The sequence below is a fragment of the Anarrhichthys ocellatus genome, unplaced genomic scaffold (genome assembly GCF_004355925.1).
Source record: "Anarrhichthys ocellatus isolate YVR2014 unplaced genomic scaffold, GSC_Weel_1.0 scaffold21, whole genome shotgun sequence".
In the NCBI taxonomy this organism is placed as follows: domain Eukaryota; kingdom Metazoa; phylum Chordata; class Actinopteri; order Perciformes; family Anarhichadidae; genus Anarrhichthys; species Anarrhichthys ocellatus.
Window position 1 is genome coordinate 4,776,648 of NW_022280051.1, and position 19,643 is coordinate 4,796,290.

The following is a 19,643-nucleotide window of genomic DNA, read 5'->3' on the forward strand; positions in this document are numbered from 1 at the left end:
TCTCTCTCTCTCTCTCTCTCTCTCTCTCTCTCTCTCTCTCTCTCTCTCTGAATCCTGCATGAAATAAAATTTTCATCTAAAAACCCCAGTAAATAAAAAGTAATTAATCAGTGTAATAAAACAGATGTGGTCACCAATTAGCGCTGCTATTTTTCAATTAGTTTTGGTCCCATTAGAAGGGGCATTTGCTGTAACGCTGAATGATTAGTTCATTAATCTATTTTTATAATCAATAAATGGTTCATTCATTGCTCAGTGTCTATAAAACCTGTATTCTGATGTTTTTATCTTACTACATTCAGTTGATTAATTGATTGGTCCGTCATGAAGCCTCCTTGTTTGTCATCACCTTTATTTTACTTTTCTGGATGATTTAAAGGATCAATACTAGAGGACGTATATATTTGTGAAGATGGTGATGAAAACAGAAAAGGCCCTTCTCTTCAGTTCAAAGCCCAGTCGCCAAGAAAACATGTTTGCATTGTAGGTGAAAGTGACTGATGTATAATGAGTTTAAAAAAACAGGAAAGTCCGCTAAGGACAGGTGGGAGGCACCATCAAACGAACACCAGACTTCCACTCAGGAGACCGCTGTTTTGTTCGACTCTCTAGTACATGTTCGTTAAAGCTATGGGCAGAAGTGGGTTAGCTTAGCTTAGCACAACGACCGGCCTCTGTCTAAAGAAGAAAGAAATCCAGCTACATGTAGCTGACGAGACTAGTTAAGCAAGAAAGTAAAAAGGCGTATTTCCTAAAATGTCAAACTGTTCCTTTTTTTTATAGTAATATCAGTAACTATTTTGAGAGTCTTGATTTAACAAAATGGCGATTTTTGGAACAATAACTTCATAAATCATCCCAATGACAATTTTGATAATCAACGATTTGTTTTAGTCATTTATTAAGTTTCAGAATGTTTTTCCCTGATCTTTTCCTATATTGAACATCTTTCGTTTGTACCAAAAAAGCTATTTGAAGACATCGTTTTAGAGTCATTGTCATTATTTTTTTAGATTTTATAGACTAAATGAATAGTTGATCATCAAAAATGTATCTATATCTAAAATAATCATCAGTTGCAGACTTAGTCAGCCATCTCTCTTCCAACACCACATCCAGATGTATTTAGTAAATGTGAATTAGCATTATCTTTTGTGGATTTCTGGGAATTTTGGACTTTTCCCTTCAAATATATTAATTAAAAACACCAATATTACATTTGAATCCACTTTTGAGGGCGAGGTGTCATTAATCACTACCAACAAATGCACGAAAACACCTCTTCTTCTTCCTCTCTGTCTCGGTATCGTGGGTCCTCTCCTCTGTTGTTGGGGTTGGTTTGTCGTTTTAGTTTTCTCGGGTATTTTTAGCCCCCCGTCTTCCTAGACAGCACTGAGGCAGCAGCTGAGGAAGTGTTGCCCCCCATCCACAGCTCCAGATGACACACAGAGAGACAGGTTTACCCTAACCTCTCTCCAGCCCACCTAATTGTCCCCGAGCTAATAATAAAGCCTGCACCCGATTTTAGCATTGTTTGTTTTGGAGGGAACAGGAAGAGGCAAACTCCCCAGAGCCCGGCGCTCACACCGAGTGACATTGTCGTGTTTGCTTTTCACTTTGAAGTGCTACTTTGCCTTCTGGGGAAAATAAACAATCGAGTTTGTAAAGTGAATCTGGATGAAAATAAAAAGCTGCTCCAGGATGAGATGTACTGTACACCATCTGCTTGTATGAATTCAGGACGTTCTGAGAGGAGAGGAGATAGTACAACACCTCTTCACACTGGTTTATCTATATTTAAGAAATGGGGTTTTTAGAATATAATGGACAAAATGTTTAGAAAATCAGGACTTAAGTTGTATTTGATGCTCTTAAATGTAAGCCCAGATCTGTAGCTTTTGATCATCCTCAGAAAGCACCTGGAGACTGCAATCTCTCGATTAGACAGGCTTTCACTCACACACACACACACACACACAGGCACACAGATTTCCGACTCACTCATCTGTAAGAGAGCAACATGAGCAGCAAACGGACAACTGAGCTGCAGGGAGAAGAAGAAGAAAGAGGCTTCAGTAGGTGTTTGCAGCACAATTAGACCAAAACGAGATTTTAAAGCTTCCGACAACCAATATGTCTTTACGCTTTGTTAACGATTTAAAAAACATACGTGTTGACAGCAGTGGCACTAAAAACTTCAGTATACAAATTAGCTGATTTAAATTCATGAAGGAATAGTTTTAGTATTTTGGGAAATACGCTTATTTGGTTTCTTGCAGACTACTGGGACATCTCAAAGGTAACCAGCAGCTGGTTAGCTTAGCTTAGCATAAAGACTGGAAACAGGGGGAAACAGCTAGCCTGGCTCTGTTCAAAGGAAGGGAAATCTGCCTGCTAGCACCTCTAAACACCTTTAACATGTTGTCTGTTTAATCTGTGGGTTTTAGAGGGATTAGTGGTAAATGAGAAAATGTTTGTGGGATTTTCGATTGTTTTGTTGTTGTGTTTGGAGTTTGTCATTTAGGTAATCTCAACCTTTGAAGCCAGCATTACGATTGACCTTTCATCAAGAGCAGCCTGCCAAATAATTTAATTAGTTTGAGTTTCACTGAAGAAGGATTTTATGACCTCAACAAGACAATGAATACTTAAAATGTTTGGTATTAAATCGGAAATAATATATTTTTTTCAACTGAATATATGTTGGAGGCTTCAACGTAAAAATGAAAGACATCCGATTGGGGTATTTTTTGACAGTCATCTTTCCTCTTTTACATTTATCTTCCTCATTTTGGCGCAGAGTAAATGTCGAGTGTGTACAGTAGAAAACCGTGAGATTACACAGCGGTTACACAACAACTCAGTCCATGCTGCGCTCAGGTGTTGATGTAAGGCTCTGATATTTCCGACCCAATAACCCAAACACACACACAGATATACTCTCATTCCCTCCAGTTCACTCTTCTTACATTTCACACCCATGTACCAAAGCCCTACATTGTGTTACGTAACACATCCCCAGTAAACCGTGCTTCCTCCATGACCCCCCATCTCCTGCCGTCTCTCCTTCCCCTCCATCGCTCTGCGTAAGAGCGGTGGATTTTGCCCTTTTCATGCTCACTGCTCCACTTACTTTGCAGCACAACATGGCCGGAGTGATGCTGCTGCTGCTGCTGCTGCTGAGAGTGAGAGGACCTCGGGCTAAACAGCAGCAAAACAAATTCACTCTTACATAACAGGCTCTGCTGCTGAATTACACACTGGACAGGCCAGCGAGCAGAAATTAAGAGGACGCAAAACGAGGTTACAGCCAAAGTGTTTGTGTCTGGCACAGGAACCGAAAAGAATCCACCATCTTTGCTGATTCTGTGGCAGCACACCATTCTTTTGAATTCAAAGGATAGCTTTATTTTTGGTTTCTTGCAGAGAGTAAGATGAGTAGATTGATGCCACTCTCACATTTCTGTCTTTAAACTTGCATTCTCTCTAATGGCCATCAGGGGGCGCCTCTTCTGATTCTTCAACAGTAATTCGATTTAAAAAAATACTATAATATAACTGGAAAATGGGAAAAATAACAGACTGATTTGTAGTCAAACGTCCTCCAGACAAACAAACGTATCCGCTTTATCCCGATGATCTCATTTTTGTCGGTGAGGGTTCGGCCACCTCAGAAACACATCATGCTTTCTTTTCATGTGGTGTCTATTCAGAGCCTGAAAGATGTCGCTGGCTGTCTGCAGAGGAGACACACAGAAGCGCTGTGTCTCACAAGTTCCCAAAGTTAGAAATCATCATCTCATTAGATGACATGCACATCGCGCTGAGCTTCCCGTGGCCACAGCTGCCCCACAAATTGTGTTTTAGATAACTCGTGAGATGAGCTTCATTCCGTCTTCAAGGAGAAGATAATTGGTATTATGATAAGAGAGTGTTCGGGGCCCTGCAGGTTGAGTCACAGGCTGCCAGTAGATGAGTTCAACATTACGCTCCTTGAATCTAATAGAGTTTTGGGGACTATTATCTTGTCTTGGATTATTTTTTTCCTTTTATCTTTAATAGTGTTTCGATGTGCAGTTTTGGTTTAATATGAAGCCAAAACATTATAACTTTTGGAACATCTTATGTATGCAGTTTCATTCTCCATCTAACTGCTTCTTTTAATGGACGGAATCTAATTAAGGCTGCAACTAACCTGTTATTCTCTTAATCAAACAATTTATCCTTTTTCCACCAATATTTGCACATATATGCAGTTTTTCTTTTAACCCTTTCTGGTGTGGCACTGGAAACAGGGTTAGTTAACAGTAAAATGTTTCAGTGTTTACTTCTTCTTTCACATCTGTTACTTATTCAGTCTCTCTTTCAAACTCACAAACCAGAGTTTGTGATTGTTGGAACAGTGGAAAGACTAAAAATGACAGCTTTGAGTTTCATTTAGTTTCTGTCGTGTCCTTCGATGATCAGCAAAGTAACTTCACTGTTAAAGTTACTGCTGTCTGACTGGAGTCTGGTGTCTCTGAGGAGAGCGTATTAATTGTATGTTTTGTACGTTATTGAATTATAATATTTGTCCAATTCAACGCTGGTCACATGGCATCGCACCAGAAAAGATTAGTATGTCCACCCGGTTGTCATGTGACCATCAATGCAGATTACTGCAGAGTCGTTTGTCCTGGGCATAAATGCTGATTGTAACATTTCCCAATAAAGACAAAAGCCAGATTTCAGTATTAGTGGGCTTTTTTGTCCAGTGGGAAAAGAGCTTTAGATTAATCCTCTGGGGACCATGAACATTTGTGCCAATTTTCAAGGCAATCCGTCCAAAAGTAAAGATATTTTTTAGTCTGGATAAATGCCAACACCATGGCTGAAACAGAGAAATGATTACACCTTTAAATAACATCGATTTATTATTGGCACACTTGCAGTTTTAAATGATAGGCTACCTCTGGAACACGGGGTCAATAAAGGAAGGAAGGAAGAGGGCGAAAACATATCTGTCATTAGATTACAAAAACATGTGACTCAGTGAAGGAAGAGGAGGAGGAAGACGGTAGAATATTTTTTTTCTAGCAGCAAATGTTGGTATTAAAAGCTGGCAGGCGTACATGCATGTGATAATCACAGAGCACTGCTGGTGCTGCTTCACGGTGCCAGCGTGATTGTGCCGAGGCTCTTGGAGAGCTCTGGGGGATCTGGGAAGCCGCCATGAAACCAGAACTGTGCCAGAGGAGAGCTGGAGTAATAAATTGTTCAGATTATCACAGGGAGTTCCTCCAGAGGTTATATCAGCTTCAATTTACAAGGCTTCTGGAGGAAGAGGAAGTGAAGAGGTCGGAGATGTCTTTCATCCGTATACGTCAACCATCAAACACATGTGTGTTCCTGAATGTATAACTACATCTTTCTGTCTGAGAGGCCTGCACATTGCACTGTGCACTGTGCACTGTTACAGGCTTTGACTTGACGTTTCCTCTTTGCACAGTGCAAGACTCTGAATCTTTCATGACCCTTTCCACTTCCTTTTCTGCACTTGATGACTTGCAGTAGATGAAGTAGTGAATTAGTGCAGGAAATGGTGGCCATACATAAGAGTCAAACAGCAGCCGTCTCCTCCAAAGCAAATTTTCGGCAGGATAGTCGACAATGAAAATAAGGGTTAGTTGCGGCTCTCTCCACCGATAGAAAGGTTGTATAAAGCCTTTTGTGGCTCCAGACGGAGGTGAGGGGAATCTGATGAATTACCTCAAGTGATGTCACTTGAGTCAGTGTTGGTTTGGTCTGAAGACTACAAGTTTGAAAATGTAAAAAAAAAAAAAATCTGTTGTGTGGAGTTAGAAAGACTTGAGCTTAGACCTCTGCTCCTCATTTTTGCTCGATTAGCCGCTACAAGCATAACACACCTGACTGAACTGTTGGCAGTCAAGTTGCATTGTGGGTAATGTATGTGCCAGGTTTTAACAGGGAAGAAGAATGTATGAAATACATTTTGTAACCATGGCTTTGTATCCGCGTCTTTCAGAAGTGGCAACCGAGAAAAAATAAAGCTTCAGAGCTTATTTTGCAGCTTTTTGTAAACATCTTTCTTGTTTTTTACTCACTTTTAACTTATGTACTGACAGTCCCTCTAAATATGCAACACTTTACAATCAAATAAACAAGTCTACCGTTTTCTAGATCCCAAATACAATGTAACCTTTAAGTTGTTAATGTCTGTAAGACAATATTATCACCGGAGCGTGATCCATGAACCCCAAATTGCATGTGGTCAGTAAGGTCAGCTGGTTAAGTCAGCATCAATGTAGATTTGCTATTCCAATCCTTGCTGATTGGTTTGTGATGGACCCTCGACGTGGACACCCAAATGGAGTAGAAGTGAGCATGGAGAGGGTTTAGGGGCTGGATTGGAATTTGGCTGATATCTCTGGTTCTGCTCCATCGATCTACATATTTTTGAAACTCTCCATCATGAGTCAACATTGTCACAGGAGTGCAATGCTAAATGAGTGAAGGACTCTTCTTAAATATGACATGCACAGATACCATCACATTTTGACATCTACTTCCACTCTCACTCTAAGCACACATGCTCTCAAAATCACGTAAATCACGACCTGATCGCCTCAAGCGCTGGTTTCGATTCTCTAAAAGTCCACTCACCAAGTCCTTCGACGTGCCCAGTCTCTTGAGCCCGTCCAGGGGCAGGAGGTCAGCCGAGTCCTTGTGTGAGAACTGGGTGGCCTGCTTCAGACGCCTCTGCTGGTGCAGGATGGCTTTATCCCGGATGGCTAGATCGCCTTTCTTCGCCTCACTCATGGTCTCGGGACTCAGGTATTTTTTCTGGTGCTGAAGCACAGAAGCACTTGAGACTGTAACCTCTCTGCAGCAAGAGACAGAGTGGTTGTCCGCGTGCAGAGGATGAGAAACCCCCAGACAGCTTCTTTTTCTCTTTTTTTTTAAGCTGCTCTTTTTAAGGCACAGAATAAACCTGCAGTTGTTGCCTCTTCCACCCTGTCTCTGCCCTCTCTGAAATGTCCTTCCCTCTGGGCTCGCTGTGCTGCCTCTTCCTCTCTGTGTGCAGTCCTCGGCATGTATTTGTCTCAGCAGCTTTAGGAGCTATTGTCCTGTCCTGGATGCTCCTCTGATGTAGACATGCATCTTCCTCACAGTGTCAAGATCTGTTCTGTCTGCTACAGAGGCTGTGGTGTAGGTGTGACTGAGAGTGTGTTATTTCCCCTCCCCTCAGTGCCGTCTGTCCTTGGATCTCTCTCTCTCTCGCTCTCTCTCGCTCTCTCTCTCTCTCTGACACACTCACATCTCTGCTTTCAAGTGTATTCTCTCTCTCTCTCTCTCTCTCTCCCCTCTCTGAGCCCTCCTCTTTCTGTCACACACTCTACAGACTCATGCTCACCTCCCAATACAGAGCACATTTTCTCACTTGGCTCTCAGCTAAATAAAAGACTGTATGCAGTATATAGAACATATACGCTCTGCTATAAAGCCACGGACATACTGTCATCTATGCAGCTACAATATAAAAGCAGATTCTGTGCACAGTTTGCAGTATTAGTCCCCTGAGCAGTGGAGGTGTGAGAGACATCTCTGTGTTGTGACCCCGCTCAGAGGATCAATCACTGATGGCCACGATTGATTTCCTCTCTGCCTCCCGAGTGGCAGCCGCCGTGAATTAGAGAAACCCAATTTTCAACCATCCATCCGTCTTTTCACACCAACAAAAGCTAAAAATATCAAATCCATCTGCGTTCGTGACCTCTGGACGATGACACATATTTGAAACTGCGATGATTCAGCCTGCAGGTGGAGGGTGATACCATCAACTTTGATTTTAATGTTTCGTAGCATTTTAGGTGTTTATTCTTTCAGCAAATGCACGTTGATGCTAAAATTGAAGACACTTTTTTTTTAAATATATGCTTCTTATTTGAAGGAGAGATTCCTTGTGAAGGAGAATCCTGCTGATATATTTATTTAGAAAGCTTGTGCTGCCCTCTGCTGGTCACCTCTTTTCTGCAATTTTTTCTGCAATTAAAAGGAGCTAAAAGCAACATCACCAAATGTTTTCTTTAGCCTGAGATGCATCAGTATTCATGTTCTGTCAACACAATGAAGTCATAGAGGGACTCATGCAGCCTTTTTTGGAGATGTGATGTTGGTATCAAGTGTTTTGATGCGGTTATGTTATGAATATTCCTGTGAGAGGAATAGATTCAGGCATGTTTGATGACTTTGCTCATGTGGGATGGTATTTTCCAGTGTTTATGAAGTTTTGAGGACTGAGGACAGAGTTTTATATTACTGTAACATATTTGGGTTTTGGTTGGTCACAAAACATGCAATCTTAAAAAGTCATCATGGACTCTGGGACATTGTGATGGACGAACCGTTGGAGACAAAAACTGAAAATGCAGTAATGACTCATTATAAAACAGGACAAATAGCAAAACAGACCTCTGAACATCGTCTTTATTATCATCATGACCTAAATTCCCAAACAGATAAAAGTAATGCAGAGAGAATCTGAAATCCACTGAATCAAACATTGAAAGTGCTGCATTTACATGAAACTTCAGGATTTCAGAAATAGATTTTTGCTTTGAGGCTCATTTGTCTGCACACCTCTGTTCTTTAATCAAGGAACTGATTAGTACCTCCGTGAACACAGAACCTGCTTCAGCAGAGAGAACACAAGGAATTCAAAAACAGCAGTTTTGGTCAGTTGCTGGCAATGTAACAAAGTCTTGCATTTTGTGCATTTTTTTTTTTTTTTTTGTACCAAGTTCCATTAACTGAGGTTGCAGAAGGCACATCGTTCATTTCATGGAATTGCGCTTTAAGCTTAGTTTAGCGTATCTCTGGATAAATAAGACAAAGTGTACACGCAACACATCGAGCTCCCTCTGAGCCACTTCTCATCACAAACCACAACTCTCAAGGAATCTCTTGTACCCATAGAACTGGCAGTGTAAAACCAAAGCCATTGTTCGTGATTATCTGCTATGTTCAGTTCATAAAGACAGGAAATGTGTTTTGGTTTCAGAGATATTTTAAGGTTTGTAGTGAACTGTGGATAAACGGGTACACCAATGCCATATGTGGAGTGTAAACATTGGGAGTATTGTGACCCATAGATTTAAAAGCATGCTGTTATGTAGCCCCAGCTTGGTTGAGTGTCATTTTTAAACACTGATGGTCAAATTATATCCACTGTGACTGTAATGTTTAATACACGAGAGGCACAAACTGGGGCTGTTCTGATGCTGTTGACCTATGGGCCATGGCGCTTCATCACTCTTCATACTTGTCATTGTAGCTTTTGTATTTGCATCCACAGCAGTATGTACAATGTAGTGCGCTTTTCTTTTCTTTTTGTCGAGGCACAAAGGTCACAGGGCGTTCCACCTGGCAACCGGACGCTGCTCCCACTAACGCCACAGAGCCCCATTGTATGCGAGAACAAGCGAACCACACACTGGCCTATAGTAACGCCGCATGGCTTCCACCAGCTTTGAGTCTTTCTCATCAGCACTCTCGATCACAGCACGTTGGGGAGGTAAAGCGAACAGAGCAGCATGTTCTGACCCAGAGCCGGGAAGCGCCTGAAGGCCTCCCAGGCGTCAGAGAAGATGTTGTACTTGAGGAAGACGCGGTGCTCCAGGCTGGTGGGCAGGCTGACGTCCCGGCTCATGATGTAGATGCCGTCGTTGTGCAGCGTGCACGTCAGGTTCAGGCCCGACTTGGACGTGTTCTCCTTTAGCTGGACCCACTTGCCCGTGGAGACGTTGTAGGACTGCACCGTCAGCACGTCCTCCGTCTGGCTGGGACGCCGCTGCCGCTGGCCAAACTCCAGCTCGTGGGTGTAGCCGCCCACCAGGTAGATGGTGTCCTCCACGGAGAGCATCTGCTGCTTGCGGATGTGCGCCGAACATGTCCGAAACACCGTCCAGCTGTCGGAGGTGGGGCAGTAACGGAGGACACTTGTGTTCCTGTCTGTCAGACACAAAAAAGAAACACGTAAAAAACTCAAAGACTCATCCCGGCCTTTGTATATTTTCACTACTGACATCAAATAAGCAACATTGTAGCATCAAAGCACTTTAACCTCATGCAGACTTTTCCACAGTCTGCAGGACACAAGTGGCCATCATTGGTTTGTATTGTTTATAGCACTGTGTGTGATAGTGTGACTGTATACTGATTTCAGTTCACCTCTTGCAGTGTATCCACCCATGACGTAGATCATCCCCTTGCATTCGCAGGCAGAGAACTCAGCCAGTGGGTCGGGCATGGAGGACACACAGGTCCACCAGTCCTGCTCGGTGCTGTAACACTCCACTGTTCCCAGACTCTGGCCTCCCACAGCGTACATCTTCCCTTGCACTGCCAGCAGCTTGAAATTGGACCTGAAGGAGAGGATGCAGTAAGTGAAAACGTGACGGCATATAATGAGATATTTGAGAGGAATCTTTATACCTCTTCTGGTTGAGCGGAGCCACCTGGTTCCACTCGTTCCTACAGGGGTTGTAGCAATGCACCGCAGAGATCTCCTGGCTGGTCATCCTGTAGCCACCGACTATGAACAGGTAGTTATCGAGGACAGCTGAGCCGTATCCTCTGACATTGATCATATCTGGAGGCAGGTTGTTCGCGAGCGGTTTCCAGCGCTGCTCCACCTCTCCGTACCTCAGCATGGACCAGGGTTCATCCCGATCGGGCATGTCCAGGGAGAGACAGGTGAAGTCTCCGATGGCCACCAGGGTGGCGGTGCCTTTCATGCGCATCTCCCGGACTTGCTCTCTGACAGCAGAGGGGAGGCTGCTGAACTCCGGCCGCCTCAGCATGGGATGATAGTAGCAGCTCATGTACTTGAGACACGCGTGGCGCAGATCGTGAGTCCCGTAGACTTCAGAGAGGCTGTACAGCTCCACGCAGTTGTCCAGCCGGATCTCCGAGGTGAGGAGCTTGAGGATGGAGGTGACCTGCAAGAAGGAGGCGGTCTCAATCAGGTCCTCCAGAGTCTCGTTGACAACCTGGACCTTGGAGGTGTTGATGAACTCCAGGACCAGCTCCAGACCGGGCACGCTGAGTCCCTGCAGCTGCACCGAGTCCTCCGTGGACTCCCTCATCCCGGAGCTGTACAGTGCACGGAAGTAGTCGCTCTTCTCTATCAACTTCTTTTTATTCACCTCGTAGATCTTGTCATCCATGACGATGGCAATAATCTGCTCAGATGACATGGCGAAGCGTGTTGTTGTTGTTTTTTATTCCAGGTCTTTTTTGCTTGCCCTTTGTCAGCCTCCTCAGCGAGTCACTGTTTACATTTCACCGTTCGAGGGAGCCCTGTGGCCGGTCTATATATGGTAATGTTCAGCCCATAGATAGCCATGGAGCAACTTTCGTTAGCCGTGGAAGCTAACGAGCTACTTCCACAGAGATCGGCTGCCAGATAAAACTAGCCAGAAGTACATTTTCCTCGGATTAGCATTCTTCGACAGTCCGGTAAAAAGTCGCCCCATTATCTAAAGACGATAGTTAAATACTGTAGTTTATTCCTGACACTGGCAGTAACCTCTCTCATTGCATTTTATTAGACTTTTGCGGGGCAGTGTTGAGCTGTCAAATGTTAACTGTTTTGATTCTGCGCTGCATTTCACGTCACTTCCGCTTTTTACACTTCTTCGTGGGGATATTTTTTGGTAGAGCTGTTGTGTGCTGCTGCCACCTGCTGGTGAATGGAAGAATAGCTCCACATCGTAAAAGAATGTCATTAGACAACAAAATAAAAACACAGATTCACTGCAGCATGGGACATCATCGTGTAAAAGAAAAATCAAAATTTAAAGAAATAAAATCAAACTAGCATAAAAAACATAAACGTTAACATAACATATTTTCAAATTGAAGTTGTGACATGTAGATTTGGTTATTGCGTAATGTTTTATACCTTATATAAATACATATAATAAAAACATTGAATACACTCACTCATCTTACTTTTTCCATTTCCTTAAATATTGAATATTGAATACTGAATGTGGATTTATACTTATTGCGATGCACAAATCATCATAAAACAACATGGTCTTGCAAAATGTTAGTGTTAATCTCAAACTCGTAGTTATAATAAGGTCAACAGCCAGCAGGCCTCTTGTCTACCTCCAGCTGTCAATCAAGATAACGTGCGTTGTCACATTCTGTCGTCACTGTCTGAAGGTTTATCTGAGAGAGAAGTGAAGAGACCAATAATCCACCAGGCTGAGACAGATGGCGGAGCCTTCAAAATAAAAGCATACAGCTTGATATTCTTTTAAAAAGGATGCTCTAAGATTCGACAGCTTCACTAGTATCAATGTTTTAGATATGTAATGAAACATAAAGCAGCTGTTAACCCGCATATAGTTTTATTTTCCACTTTAGTAACGTCTAATAATGTTATTAAATGTGGAGAAATACTGTAAACATTATTAGCCTATGTACTAGAAATGTGTAAGTGTGTGCAGACGCAGATGAAAATGAGCGCTAAACATATTACAATACAGCAAATGGTAACATTCATGTTTAATGTTAGACGGTCTCTTAGAAATGACACAAACAAATAAAAAATGTTGGCACCTTTCTTTAAACAATGATTAGGCTACAACTTGCAAAAGCCTGCAGAATAAAAAATAAAGCCAAAGATAATAAATTATAATAATAGGACATAACAAAACTAATAACAGTACTACATTAGCCTATTGTACCACCACATCGTTTCGTTCTTCACATCTTTATTCCCACTCTTTATTCTAAGGATCACAGACACCGGCGTTTTAATTTGAAAGTCTGCACCAGAAGTACTATTTTGTTCACAATGTGTGTCTGGATGGTGGTGAGGGCGCATCAATGACAGGGACACCAACACACAAACACTCGCCGCTCGGCCTGTTTCATGTTTCTGGCTCCAGTCAGCCGACAGCCGGCTGTTTGTGATCTGAGCTGAGGATGCGGGAGCAGGCGTGGGCCTCCCGGTTCCCCCGCTGCCTGGTGCTCATCATCACCGCTCTCACATCGTGCGTGTCCTCCGACCTGCGGCCGTGTAGTGAGGTGAGAGCTTTAACCGTTATTACTGTTATCTCCTCATATTCTGATGCTACTTTAAAACACAAGTGTTTTTAGGAGGCCAAACGTTTCTTATTTTTAATCATTATTCTCATCTTTTATTTGCTATTGTTTGTCCCATATTTTAATGCAGTCATCAAATCGGGAAAATGGCCATGCATGCAGAATTTAACAACCACATTACATCCAAAAGGCTTCCATCCTAATGCACAATTACAATTAGCCTACAAGTCGTTTTCCATCTTTATATATTTCTCCATACCGAGAGGACGCTTGTTCTGCTGGCTTTCCATCCCTCCTCAGTGCAGCCTCCTGCCGGCCAGCCCGGACCAGGATCACCCGCTGATGGGGGAAGAGAACCTGGGCTTTTGTTGTCCATCTTTTTCATTTAGCCCAGAGGCAAAATGAGGATGTTACAGGATGTGGATGTTTAAATAACACAATTTATGTAAAAACTCATTTACGTTTTTAAAATAAACATCCACATCTTTACACAGTTTATGTTAAAAACAAATATCTTAAAATTTTTAAAATAAATTTGTCCACATGTTTACACAATTTATGTAAAAAGTAATTTATATGTTACAGCCAGTAGCTTCTTAGCGTAGCGTAGCTTAGCATAAAGCTCCCGGCTACCCTAACATGAAGTTTTTAAACCTAAACTTTGTATGAATGTCACAAACAGTATTTTACGTGTTAGTTATTGTGCTTTTTGTGCTATTTGTCGATTTTGTTGTTTGTATTGTATTTTAATCTTCGTATGCAAAATAACTAAATTCATCAAATAAATGTACAAGCTGCTAACACACCGTAGAGATTCATACAGATATGTAAAGACAAAGTAAAATGTACAATAGACCAGTAGTGTAAACAATAAACAAGTGTAAAGAGACTCTATGTTCAGTTGAATTCGGTCTTCTAGTGAGTTTGTACAGTGATGGTCTAATTTCCAGGTATTTCTTTGTTTTATAGATGTTTTTTTAATAGAGATGCTTTTGTCATCAAACATTCAATACAAAAATATCAGCAGACCAAAACGATTAGTGTCCATCTTTCCTGTTGTCTACACAAATCCCCAAAACCTCCAGTCCTATAATCTCCAGACTCAGAGGATGGCGCCTGTCATGGCGTCGAATTTTATCCCTCCGCTCTCGCTTCTTGTCATCAGTCTCTATGCCAACCATTGTGAGTCACATCAGCCCATGTGCTGTTTGTATCACTATCATCTTTATACCCCTCAACCGTTGAACCCATTAGCACCAGTCCTGTTGTTTGTTCACTGGGCAGCAGGTTGGCCTGATATACTGTACATGTTAATGAAGGACTCGTCCTCTCACATGGCAATCCAAACAGTTTGTATGTTTGTTTGTGTTTGGGGGAGGTGTACAGCATGAATGGTCCTTTTTGAGAGGTGATTAGTCATTTGCAAGAGCTCAGGCTTATCTGTGCGTCTGCAAACCATCTCTGATGAATTCCCCCTGTTCCCACAGCGTCGGTTCGTTCCTGTGATTGCTCCAGTGTAATTAGCTGATACAGATGTCAGTGCTCTGCTGCAGCCGGCATGGCCTGCTCCGCACAATCGGAGGATTCGTCTGCCTGGTTGAAAAGCAGGTTTCGGGGGGAGGAGGAGGTGGAGAACTGCCAGAGCGAGGCTTTGGACACGGGGGAAGTCGTATTAAAAGTGCAAACCAAACCCTTCTTACGGGTTTTACGGCCTTAATTCTGCAAGAATTGCATAATTTAGAAACCTGATTTAAAGTCAGAAAAGTGCATGACATTGAATATCAATATTACATCTGCTTGCTGTCCTCCTGTGTTATACAGCCACAAAATAGTCCACGTCTAAATACCACTATGGCTGTAAATATGATCTCAAATAACAATAATAATTTCAGACTTGGGCTAGCTATTTCCCCCTAGTTTCAGTCTTTACGATAAGCTAAGCTAACCAGCTGCTGGCTTTTTCTTCAAAATCATAATAAAATATGTGTGACAGGTGCGCCTGAGGGCTGCTGAACCTGAACTAAACTCCTGCACACTTTCTTTTTTTTACTACTGTTTTTTATATTTATTTAATACAATGTTTTGATCTACATTAAGATTGTTTCGACCAAAATATTGTATTAAATCATCAAATAATGGAGGAATAAGTGAAACAGTGCGCAGGAGTTTTATTCTTTATTTTATTCTAAAATACTTTTCTAAAGGGAAGTGATTCAATAAGTTAAAAGACAATAAATTAGCCGAGATAATATGATGTAGAATATAAAATAAATGTTCAAAGGCAATTTGAGGAAAGCGGGTTTATAACCTGTAATGTATTAAGTTTACTAGATTTAAGAATAATAAAAACACACTCTTGGTTCTCATCTTTAGCTCTTGTTTATGTGGAGATTTAAAGCACCTCATTGAGCTGCTTTGGACAAAATGTTCCTCTTAGCGGATGTTCAATCAGTTCGAATAATGAGCATAATGTCACAACCAGCAGTCCTTGGAAAGAAGCGACTCCACGGATAACCGCTGTCCTGCTCCTAATGGACCATTAGTGTTCGAGCGGCTCGGTTTCCCTGGTGATCGGGGTCAGCCACCACTTTTACCCTTGAAACCAGCTTTTATTTACATATGAAATCAGCTTCATGCCTGCGTGACTGAGTTTACTGCGCAGATTGAAGATGCTTTGAACTAATGCTAACATCTGCATGCTAGGATTCTCACAATGACGATGCTAACATACCGATGTTCAGCAAGTAGCAATGCACTGGACAATTAGAAACTTTCACCACAACAACAATAAGATCCTCGGGTCACATTTCTTTAGATACTTGCAGGTCCAGAGTTTCTTTCCTCGTACTCCCCGTCGATTCGGTACATTTCAGATTTTAACCCGTATGTGAGGAGCGTGTAAACTTTGATCCAGCACGTTAAGCCCCTAACTTAGGCTGACGACGAAGCAGCTTGAGAAGAAGAAAATTGGAGAGATGACGACCCTTCTGAATTTAGAAAAATGTAGGTGTTCAGTAGGCAACTTAGTCCCGTTTTATAGAATACGTAGAAACTTTGTCTTGACCGGTGTCATGTTTCTACCAAAATATAGTTTATAAAAATAGAAGACATGAATGTGTGCATCAAATGTAATTGTAATCCGTCCAATAGTTGTTAAGAGGTTTTACTCAAAATCACAAATGAGAACCTCACTGTGGTGCAAGAGGGAAATCAGTAGACTTCTATCTTCAGGTGACAGTGAATGTCTGTGCAAAATGTAATGATAACCTATTGAATTGCTGCTGAGATATTTCAGTTTGGAAGTGATCCAGTGGATGGTGTATTGATCCTTGTGTGTTCTGCAGACCGACTACTACTACCAGTACACAGAGTGTGACAGCACAGGGTCACGATGGAGGGTCGCCATCCCTCTCAGTCCAAGCTCCTGCTCAGACCTTCCACCTCCAACCAGAGGAACAGACTGCTGTAAGTACTGTGTGTGTGTTCATGTCTATATGTTTATGTGTGTGTGTGTGTGTGTGTGTGTGTGTGTGTGTGTGTGTGTGTGTGTGTGTATTCACATGTCAATATGGTCCTCTTTCCTCTCACCGTCTCACAGCTTTCTCCTGTCCGGCCGGGAAGTTTTTAGAGATGAGCACGCAGCAGTGCACGCCGTGTGTGGCCGGCTCTTATTCGCTGGGCAGCGGCCTCCGTTTTGACCAATGGGACGCCATCCCTGCAGGCTTCACCAGCCTGGCCAGCTTCTTGGACCCCGGGCCAAATGGAGAGGATCTTCAGACGTGCAACAGGTGACGCAGACTCCCACAAGCACTACCGTTCCCACTCGAGTGTACAGCCATTAAGTGTTTGTTATCCGTGATGCAGCTCATCATGGACACCACAGGGAGTGTATCTGGAGTCGAACCGCGACGAGTGTACAGTGTCGTTGGTTTACGCCATCCATCTGGAGAAAAAGGGCTCCGTCGCCTTCACCTACCAGTACCCCGACAACAACATCTTCTTTGAGTTCTATGTAAGCACCTCTAACTGATTCCTACAATATCATATATATTCTGATATTCATTTGCCAATATATCGAGGTAATGGCTTCCTAAATAGTGTTTTCACACTATTCTTAGATAGAGGACATTTTTAAATGATAGTGTCTTTAAGTTTTCATGCGTTCAAAGAATGACGGAAGCATGAAATGTTAAAGACGCTATTTGCCCAAATATCTCAGCTGATTTGGCTAACAGCAAACATGTCAACATGTGTTCAGGTCCAGAATGAGCAGTGTCAGGAAATGGCTCAGACCGATGACCAGAAGTGGATTAAAGTCACTAACAATGGAGAATGGGACACGCACACAGTGAGTATCTGACTCATTGTGTTAGCAGGGAAAGTATTACGATGTTTGTGTGCGTTACCCTGTGCATGTTTTCTTTGTTTCTGTTTTTAGGTGAATCTGAAGTCCGGCACGAACATCCTTTATTGGAGAACCACCGGCATCTTGGTGGGAGGGAAGATGGTCAAACCTGTGCTGCTCAAGAACATCCAAATAGAAGGTAGAGCAAAAACTCAAACACACAATAAGGCATTCAAGGACTTAACAATACTATCAATCAGATACAATCAGATATAAATTGCTCTCTGGAATTATTGCACACTAAATGAGACAAAACTGCTTTCAATTCAAAAGGTAAAAAAAGGACTTTGTGTGTGTGTGTGTGTGTGTGTGTGTGCTGCTACCTTATGTCCACACACGCGTCCAGGTGTCGCCTACACATCGGAGTGTTTCCTGTGTCCGGCCGGCTGGTTCAGCTCGGCGCCCGGCTCCTCATCCTGTCAGCCGTGTCCCAGCAACACTTTCTCCACAAAGGGGGCGTCGTCCTGTACAAACTGCCCTGAACACCACTACTCACGTGTGTACACATATTCCTCGTCCCTCTTACAGCAACTTACATGCAACTTGATAGAGCTAGAGCTGGTGTGATGCAAGATTTCTGAGGATAATAACATGCTACTCATTGTAAATAATAACCAAGTAAAAACAAAAATATTTAAAATTTGAAATAAATCCTTTAAATCGTTTATGTTCTGCCAACACGGACATGTCAAAAGACTTGTGTTGACATTAAAAGTGTTGCATTCTCTTCTGTAAAGTAAAAGAATAATATAATGGATTTACTAACCAACACACTCTGGTTGTTTTCTCTGTGAACTGGATCATCATTGTCTCCTCTCTCAGATGAGGGATGGGCAGAGTGTAAAGTGAGGCCGCCGTGCTCAGAGAAGGATTATTTCCAGATCCACACGGCCTGCGACAGCGAAGGGAAGGTCAGCAGCATCCACACGTTTTACATTTCACACACACACACACACACACACACACACACACACAGCCTCACCTTTTTAATACACAAGGAGACGCACACACTTACAAACAAACGCCAGAGTTTTAACATAGTATCTGATAAATTGTCAAAGGTAAATTGACAATTTGGTTGTTATACTTTCAATTTCTAGATTAATTTACCCAAACAAAGCAAAATATTCCAATTGAAACTCATTTAAAAATATAAAATATGAATATTTACAATAAAGAGTACGTTAAAACAAGTATGTTATTGAATCTTTGGTCTAATGTTTTCATTTAACACAAAGGACCTTATAATAAAACATGCTGTTTGCATTTATCCTTCTCACAAATTTCCCTAAAGCCCTGCTTATTCATACAGGAGGATAATGCTGCCTGTTTTTACTGCATCACATTTAAATTGCTTACAAACAGTGAAAGGATTTTGTCAGCTGTCTCAGGGCATTTCATCAGAAACGAGAGAAGTCTCACAATGTGATGAGAAAGGAAATGATGAACAACTTAGTGAACGTTTTTCATGTCATCTGATCCAAAGTCAACCTCCTTGGCACTCGTCCACAACCTTGGCCTGTTTTGATTCACATCTCTGAAAGCGCTGAGTCAGAGTAATGATTGTTCAAGAAGAGAAAAGAAACGTATCCCTCCAGTATTGTTGTTATGGATCTCAGTCTGTGATACTCCAGAGACACGCCATGTAAATCCTCTGACCTCTGTGGCTTTGTCGGTTACAGACGCAGGTGTTGTATCGTTGGGTGGAGCCGAAGATCTGTGTGGAAAACATCACGGCGGCCGTGGAGCTGCCTACGACGGTACAGAGAGAGCCCTGCCCTCCCTGCAACCCCGGCTACTACAACAGCAACAGCAACGACTGTTTGCCCTGCCCACCTGGAACCTACTCAGATGGCACCTACGGTAAACCTGCTCACACCTGGCATGTACTGCCACAGAGCCACTGGAGCTGCATTCATATAACCAGAGCTCTTTAATCGGTATTTATCTAAGGAAAGTCAACTAAACATCCAAACGGAGGCGACGCAGCTGTATTATCCACTCTTGTGCAAACATAATGTTTTATCAAGCAGGAAAATACTGTTGTTGTATCTTAATAAAGCTTTGGGGTGTGTGTGTGTGTGTGTGTGTGTGTGTGTGTGTGTGTGTGTGTGTG

At 42.4% G+C, this 19,643-nt stretch overlaps 3 protein-coding genes across 4 annotated transcripts in view; 1 reads left to right on the forward strand and 2 right to left on the reverse strand.

Moving 5' to 3' along the window:
• Nucleotides 1-7,290, reverse strand: part of nrip2 (nuclear receptor interacting protein 2) — a 23,776-nt gene extending 16,486 nt beyond the window's left edge. Inside the window, exon 1 of the mRNA XM_031859078.1 lies at nt 6,664-7,290. Coding sequence (XP_031714938.1) covers nt 6,664-6,819 — 156 coding nt within the window. The 5' untranslated portion in view covers nt 6,820-7,290. The remainder of the gene's footprint in view (nt 1-6,663) is intronic.
• Nucleotides 7,291-8,140: 850 nt separating this feature from the next.
• Nucleotides 8,141-11,658, reverse strand: klhl42 (kelch-like family, member 42). The gene is made up of 3 exons (XM_031859139.1): nt 10,495-11,658; nt 10,231-10,424; nt 8,141-10,011 (listed from the first exon to the last, which is right to left on the reverse strand). Exons 1-3 carry the CDS (start codon nt 11,256-11,258, stop codon nt 9,557-9,559), a joined length of 1,413 nt encoding a protein of 470 aa, XP_031714999.1. The 5' UTR covers nt 11,259-11,658; the 3' UTR covers nt 8,141-9,556.
• A 1,175-nt stretch (nt 11,659-12,833) lies between these two features.
• LOC116389986 (UPF0577 protein KIAA1324-like) overlaps nt 12,834-19,643 on the forward strand; it is a 12,231-nt gene continuing 5,421 nt past the window's right edge. Inside the window, exons 1-9 of one of the 2 annotated variants that reach the window (XM_031859177.1) lie at nt 12,834-13,104; nt 16,467-16,587; nt 16,721-16,910; nt 16,987-17,134; nt 17,381-17,470; nt 17,561-17,666; nt 17,874-18,023; nt 18,350-18,438; nt 19,210-19,390. In XM_031859177.1, coding sequence (XP_031715037.1) covers nt 13,003-13,104; nt 16,467-16,587; nt 16,721-16,910; nt 16,987-17,134; nt 17,381-17,470; nt 17,561-17,666; nt 17,874-18,023; nt 18,350-18,438; nt 19,210-19,390 — 1,177 coding nt within the window. In that variant the 5' untranslated portion in view covers nt 12,834-13,002. Of the gene's footprint in view, nt 13,105-14,609; nt 14,801-16,466; nt 16,588-16,720; nt 16,911-16,986; nt 17,135-17,380; nt 17,471-17,560; nt 17,667-17,873; nt 18,024-18,349; nt 18,439-19,209; nt 19,391-19,643 lie in introns of those variants that run through there. The other variant, XM_031859175.1, reaches the window with a different exon arrangement.

Coding starts and splice junctions, on each gene's coding strand:
- klhl42 (XM_031859139.1), bottom strand. CDS start 11,258: ATGTCATCTGAGCAGATTATTGCCATCGTCATGGATGACAAGATCTAC. Junction 10,425..10,494: donor GCTCCGCTCAACCAGAAGAG/GTATAAAGATTC, acceptor CCTCTCCTTCAG/GTCCAATTTCAAGCTGCTGG. Junction 10,012..10,230: donor GGGTGGATACACTGCAAGAG/GTGAACTGAAAT, acceptor TGTGTCTGACAG/ACAGGAACACAAGTGTCCTC.